This window comes from Grampus griseus, assembly GCF_964374135.1.
Source record: "Grampus griseus genome assembly, chromosome: 2".
Taxonomy (NCBI): domain Eukaryota; kingdom Metazoa; phylum Chordata; class Mammalia; order Artiodactyla; family Delphinidae; genus Grampus; species Grampus griseus.
The window spans coordinates 26,731,093-26,738,026 of record NC_139018.1 but is presented as its reverse complement, the minus strand read 5'-3'; the positions used below and the strand labels follow the sequence as shown (position 1 = coordinate 26,738,026).

At 49.2% G+C, this 6,934-nt stretch overlaps 1 protein-coding gene across 1 annotated transcript in view; it reads left to right on the top strand.

Annotated features, from left to right (window-relative positions):
- The first annotated feature begins 4,644 nt into the window (after positions 1-4,644).
- The window catches only part of IFT43 (intraflagellar transport 43), an 87,907-nt gene continuing 85,617 nt past the window's right edge, over positions 4,645-6,934 (top strand). Inside the window, exon 1 of the mRNA XM_082649077.1 lies at positions 4,645-4,707. Coding sequence (XP_082505203.1) covers positions 4,654-4,707 — 54 coding nt within the window. The 5' untranslated portion in view covers positions 4,645-4,653. The remainder of the gene's footprint in view (positions 4,708-6,934) is intronic.

Sequence of the window (6,934 nt, the reverse complement as noted above, 5' to 3'; positions counted from 1 at the left end):
CTGGAGAGCAGCCCCAGTAATCCACTTGGTCGCCCAGGTCACCAGCACCTCGGCTTGTCTTCTGCCTCGGCCATTGCTTCTGTTCCCTGCTTCTCTTTAAAAGATACAAAAGAAAAGAAAAAGAAAATAGAAGCCAGTTCACTGCACGCCTCCTCCGGAAAGCTGTTATTCCTTCTTTCTCATGCTTCTTCCCCTATCTCTCGCCTCTCTTGCTCATTCCCTTGGACTTGGCTTTCTGGTTCCCTCCCTTTCTCTCCCTCCAGCTTCCCTCTCTCTCCCTCTCCCTCTCCCTCAAGCTCCTCTCCCTCTCTCTCACACACTCACATGCACACACACTGCTTTCTCTATTTCTCTCCGCTGAAATTTTATACCTCCCTCCCATGACGTTTCTGGCCCGGGGCGGGGTGGGGGGGAAGGGGGCGAGGGGAGGTGGGGGGGAGGTGGGGGGAGGGGTGGGGGGAGGGACCAGCGCACGCAGCCTCTTTTGCGGCACGATTTTAATGTTTTAAACAGGCACAGGAAAAGCCGAGCCCATTTGAAAAATACTTCGCGAGTCCTCTCGATCGACGTGGTAACTGAACTTTTTTTACCCTCTTGGAGTCACTCCTGCTACACGTTGACTGTTTTTCTGGAAAGTTACTCCGATGAATCCCCTCCCTCCTTCTACCCCAACTCCTTCGCCCTCTCGCCAGCTGTCAGTCCGTCCTCTCCTCGGCGCGTCTCTGCTCCCTCCCAGGCCCCCCGTCCAGGCCGGCCCCCGGGCCTGGCGGGACACTGGGCAGGGGCCGGCGAGCGCGCGGGGCCTGGGCAGGGGCGGCCGTGCCGACCCTCGGTGGGGCTGACGCCCGGCCTGGGAGCGGGGTTGGAACTGGGTTCGGCCCCGCGGCGATCCTGGCCCCGATTCTTCATTGACAAGATTGGAGTCGGGTGGCTCGCGGAAGCTTGGAGATGCTCCAGGGGCATTGAAAAATGGTGGCGTTTTCCGGCAGATCAAGGGTGCCCTCTGGCGAGGCGAGGCCGCCAGTGAAGGAGGTTCCGCGGGTCGGAGCCGGGAAGGCCGGGAGGGCCGGGGGTGGGGGTGGGGGGGTGAGGCTGGGGGCCTGCGGAGAAGGGGCCGCGAAAGAGGACGAGGAAAACAAGACCGAGTGCCCTGGGGAACAGCTTCCCTCTCGGCCCGACGTGCGTACAAGTGCACTTTTCCCTTCCCGGTCCCGCTCTGCAGCCCCTCTCACAGAAATGTCCTCCAGATGTTCGCGGCCTTCCTCCCCGCCGAGGGTTCCGCGGGGAGCTGCGCCAGCCAGCGCAGAGTCAGCAGTTGGCCCGAGCCCATTTCCCAGATGGGTGAGGGGAGGTTTTCTCTCCGCTTTCGTTCCTTTTCTCAGCCTAAGTTTCTAGGTCTTTTCCCATCAAAAGCTTAGGGAGGGCAAGCCACCATGCCCGAGCCCGTCCCCAGGATTGTCTCTGAATTGATCACTTTCCTGGGACTCAGCGCTGCTCCCTGCCACCCAGCCCACCTCGCCCTAGCCTTCCAGACCCTTCCTGTGAGGTCTGGTTCCTGCCCCTGGCTCATAGGCCACTAACTGAAGGGAGATTCTCTGCATCCCCAGGGCCCTGGTTGATCAGTTTAAGTTGAGGACAGTGAGGCATAGACCCATTTAAGAGGCTTGTGAGTGGTGGAGGTGATATTTAACAAGGGCTCTCTGGTTTGGAAGACATTATTTTTATTTGCATAAAACATGAGGAATCCTAAGTGTAGAAAGCTTAAGGTAACTTGCTTTTGAATTACTTTTAGGTCATAGAGTCAGTGGGTGTCAACACTGAGATTTGGACCCAGAAAATCTATTGCCAAAGTCTATGCATTTAACTACTGTGCTCTACTGACTCTGGAATTCAGCTATCATTTGAGAAATATTTTTGACGTCTACTATATGCCAGGCACTGTTCTAGGCTCTGTAGATGCAACAGTGAACAAAGCAAACCAAACCATTCTCTTATGGACTTCACATCTAGAAGTGGAAGTAGGGCCGTGGGAAATGCAATAAATGAGCTAAATATGTAAATAATGTAGTATGATCAAAGGTGAGTGCCATGGTGGAGAATGAAGCAGGGAAAGAGGAGACAGAGTGCCTAGGTTGGGGGCACGCTGCAATTTAAAATCAGAGAAGGCCCTACTGAGACCTTCAAGTAAATACTTGTAAAATGAGAGGGAAAATTATTAAAGTGATGTCCTTCTGCACCCCACCTGTACCAAATCAGAGTCTACAGGGACGGGGCACTGACGCATGTATTTTTAACAAACTTCATGCTACTGGGTGCCAGTAACATGCACCAGAGAAAAATACTTCAGTAAGATCTGGCGATCCAGGTGCCCAGCAAGGTTTGGAAAGCCCTACTCCAGGGCTTCTTTCTGCCCAGAATGTGCACCCTTTGCTTTCAGGAATTTGGGGAAGAAGTGGGAGTGGAGTCCTGGAAATTAGCTCTAAAGTGGTGGTGGTGTGGCTATGAGCAGTGGAAGGAAAATAGAAATGGAGTCGGTATTGCTAAGAGCTCTCTAAAATGGAACCAGAGGCCTTTGAGGAAGTGTGAAGTATGTGAGTCTCAGCTTGGATAAAATCTGACCTTCTGACCACTTATTGTCCTAATGAAGGCATTCAGAAGATCTGCCAGAAACTCAAGATAGTTATCAGACCCCTACCTTATAATAACTCGTGACAGCCTATCTACTGATCAGACCCTTACTCTAAAATAACTCATGATTCCTTAATGACAAATATTTCCTTTCTTGTGTCAGAGTACAGCCTTGTGGCTTTTGCCTTTGTAAGCCCCTGACCCTTTCTCTTCCCTGGAACACTCTTTTGACTTTACCAGAATCTGTGTCTCCTGAAGTGCAATTCTTAAGACCCCCCCCCCAATAAAGCTCTTTATTCTTTGCAGCCTCGATATTGATTATTGTTCAACAGAGATCACAAGAAATGGAATAATCCAAAGATTAACCCCTTCTTCGTCATCTGGTGCCAAGGAAGAAGGGAACGAGGGCTTCACTGGAGCCTATATTTCATCCATCCTGGGTTTTTGGCAGTGAATGTTTCTTCAGGTTAAAATCTAACAGGGTATTTTTCTCACTGAGAATCAGAGTTTGTGAGTGAAAGATTTTAGGAGTAATCTCTAAGAGCCACTACAAGGGAGGAAGCTGAGGTCCAGAGAGGGCTCTGCCTGGCTACACAGGTAGTTAGCAGCAGAGCTACGATGAGGCTTCAACTCTTCTGACATCCAGGCAGTACTGTTGTTGTCACAGGCATGCTAACGCATAGCCCTACCCAGTAAACATGTATTGATAAATGGTTGAACTGAATAATTTACTAGGCATTTAAGAAATCCTGCATTCCTGTTTTAGAGTCATTAATCCCACTTCCAAGTCCTCACTTTTAAGAGGTAGTCATCTAAGCCTTACCCCAGGCATGGTGTTGGGGACATTGTTCACTTTCAGGGTCATGAGCCCATCTTCTGGGGTCCCGGCTGGGGGTCCTCAGTACTAGGGACTGGTCAGTGGCATTGACGTGGGGATCTTACATGGAGAGTCAATGAAGACTCAACTCGCTTGTCCCATTAGACTGGGAATTTGGGGGCCGTCTTCCTCTGCTGGCCCAGGAGACTGGCTGGCACCCAGTAACATGCACCAGAGAAAAATTCTTCAGTAAGATCTGGTGTTAGAAAGCACCTGGCTCTGCTGCTTAACACTCAGGTGATTTTCCTCAAGGCATTGCTCTGCACCTGAGTGTCTTCAGTTGTTGACTAGAGATACTGCTCCTGCTCACTTCATGGGGTCTTGGAGGGATTATTTGTACTTTTGAAAGTTATTAGTACACAGGTTTTTTGTTTTTTTTTTTGCGGTACGCGGGCCTCTCACTGCTGTGGCCTCTCCCGCCGCAGAGCACAGGTTCTGGACGCCCAGGCCCAGCGGCCATGGCTCACAGGCCCAGCCACTCCACGGCATGTGGGATCTTCCCAGACCGGGGCACGAACCCACGTCCCCTGCATCGGCAGGCGGACTCCCAACAACTGCGCCACCAGAGAAGCCCAGTACACAGGTTTTTGATGTGTTGCTTCAGCGGCTCTGTATTCTTGAAGGCAGAGATTATGTATATTGCACTTTTCATTGTAAATCATCTATTGGCACCTGACCCTCTGTGTGCCTGTTCTTTCATCTGTCCATTGGAGACAATACAACTTATCTTGCTTCCCACACAAGGTTGTTATGCCCTTCCCATGAGCTAATAACTGTGAAGGTCCTCTGTACATTGCAAAGAGCTTTACAAATGGAAGGCATCAGAAAAATTACTACTATTACTAGCAGTGTTTGCACTTGACAACTTATGTGTTTGAACAGAGCTACAGATGTAGGCAGTTTCTAAAGACTAAAACTGTTCACTGTCCCACAGGAGCACCCTTATCAGGATTTAATATCTGGAGATTTTTCCCAGATGTCAAAAAAGGCAGGTTTAGGATAGGTTTGGTTTAAATTGGAGGTTGGCACGTAGACTCCAGGAACGATGCGGCGGACCCTTTAAGTATTGGGATGGAAGGGCGGAGCCGTCGTCAGGGACGCGACTGGGCCGCTGGGTTTCCAGGAAGTGACGTCAGGCGGCCGCAGAGATGGAGGACGTGCTGGACCTAGGCGAGGAGCGGCGTCGCGGCTCGGCCACCTCCGTGAGGACCGACTCGGGGGGCTTGGGGCCAGGAATTAGCGGGTGGGGAGGAGCGACCCCGCCGGCCCCGGCTTCCCTGAGTCCCCTCGGCCCGGCCTGTCCGTGGCGGCCTGAGCGGGCCGGCTCTGAGCCTTGCGGGGGTGAGGTCGGGGAGGAGGCGGCCTCCCTTGCCCCGCCCCTGAGGCAGCGGTGAGCTCCTCGGCTGCTGGCCTAGGGTTTGCTTTCTTTAAAATCCTCAAAGAGTGGAAAACAGATCCTGCCCCCGCCGGCCTCTGGGACCGGTGGGAAATTTCCCAGCTTCTCTCCGCTTTCTGGAGCTGCAAGTGCCAACTCCCCTAGAATGGACAGATCTGAGGGTGACTGGAGGGGCCCTGGCCAGAGTCACGCTTGCACTCATCCTAGTGCTTTTCCCTTGGGACATCTCATAGCAGAAGTTGATGTAAAAACCGTACTGTTTTATGCATGGAAGGAAGGAAGGCGTTAGACAGGGAGGTCCTTTCTTGCCACTAATCCTCATGGGGAGGTGGGCGTTACCTCAGTTTTATAGTTAAGGAAATAAAGATTTATAACGCAGGAGAGTGGCTAGGTGCTCGGGGGACCCAGAGGTCAGAGGGCGTATAAAGCTGTTGCATGGGTTAAAAAAAGTCAACCTCCAGGAACCTCGATTTCCTTATGTCTAGAATGGAGATGTTAATGTCTACATAAAGGGGTTGCAGTGAAGATGAAATGAGGCGTGCGTGGAGAGCATTTAACACAGTGGCTGGCATGTGCTAAGTTATTAGAAGAGGTTAGCGACTGTTGCTTCTGAGGCTGTGATTTACCCAAGCTTATATATAAATAAGCTGAGCTAGATTCAAGACCCAAGTTCAGTGTGTGTGTGTGTGTGTGTGTGTGTGTGTGTGTGTGTGTGTTTTAACTCCAACACAGCCTCATCAAGCCTTTTTACCTTTAAAATTATCAAAGATGACAGTCACTAAAAGATTGGCCCATAGGGCAGGTCTTTAGTTTCTGCTGTGGAATCTCTACACGTTTTGAAGTGCCCTAGTAACATCGGAGATCCTCTAAGTAATTGGAGAGGAGATATGAGCATTGGGAGCAAATTGTTCTACGAAGAAGCAGGTTGCTTGACTGACCAAGGAGAATATTATGTCACCAAGCCTTTCTGATATGTGAGCTTTTTTAGTACCAGGGGATGTGAATGTAGTTATAAATTCATTCTTTCAGCAAATATTTATTGAGCCCCTTCTGTCTGTCAGGCATTGGTTGTCCTAGTTGCTCGGGATATACCAGTGAAAAAAACTAAGTCCCTGCCCTCATGGGGCTTACATTTCAGTGGCAGAAGATGAACAATAAACAGACTATAGATTTAAAACATATAAAACCAGGTAGTAAAGTAGGTTTTCTGCCAGTCATTCCTGTGGATTTATACAGGGTCTTCAAAAAGTTTAAAACCTTAAAATACTTGACAATTATTAGAGAAACCGTCTACAAACAGCATTTAAAGACAAGATCCTTGAATTTTTGTTTGAGCACAACTCACTGCATGTAGTATGCCGTATTCAGAAACCCAACGTTATGATAAATGGAAAAGGGCAGCCATAGGTGAAGGAGTGCAGTTGTCTGTCTTGGGAAGAAAACGAGCTGCTTATTGTCAGAAAGATTGTTTCTGTCATCCCTGAAACCTAAATGATTGATTAGAATTTGACATGTAAATACTATGTAAGGGTTTTTATGTAGGTATCATGTAACCGCTCTCAGTTTATTGATGCAGTCAGGTCTTAGAACATCTTAAAAGAAATTCCAGCAGGGCATAGTGGAAGGAACTCAGGATTTGAAGGTAGAAGAAGATTTAGCTCTTAGATTTATCTGCCACTTAATTGCTTTCCTGGGTCTCAGTTTCCTTATTTGTAAAATGGCCTGAATCCCAGTCACTGTTACTGTGAAATCAAATGAAGCTACATCAAATGAGATCGAAAAGTGCTTACATTAATGCTGGCTTTTTTTTTGTTTTTTGAGAAAAATGTAAACATTTCACCACCCACTAGTCTGCCTAAAGAATGTTTTGTGTACGTGCTGGGAGGTATTTGAGACACAGAGCCTCCACCCCAGCAGGGCTTTGGGAAACACGTGCAGATGGTTCATTTGATGACTCAGAATTTGAAGTGGTCTGATGTCCAAAGCTAATGTCTCAAGATTCTTGTAACATCTTTCCTTTAATGACTGTAAGT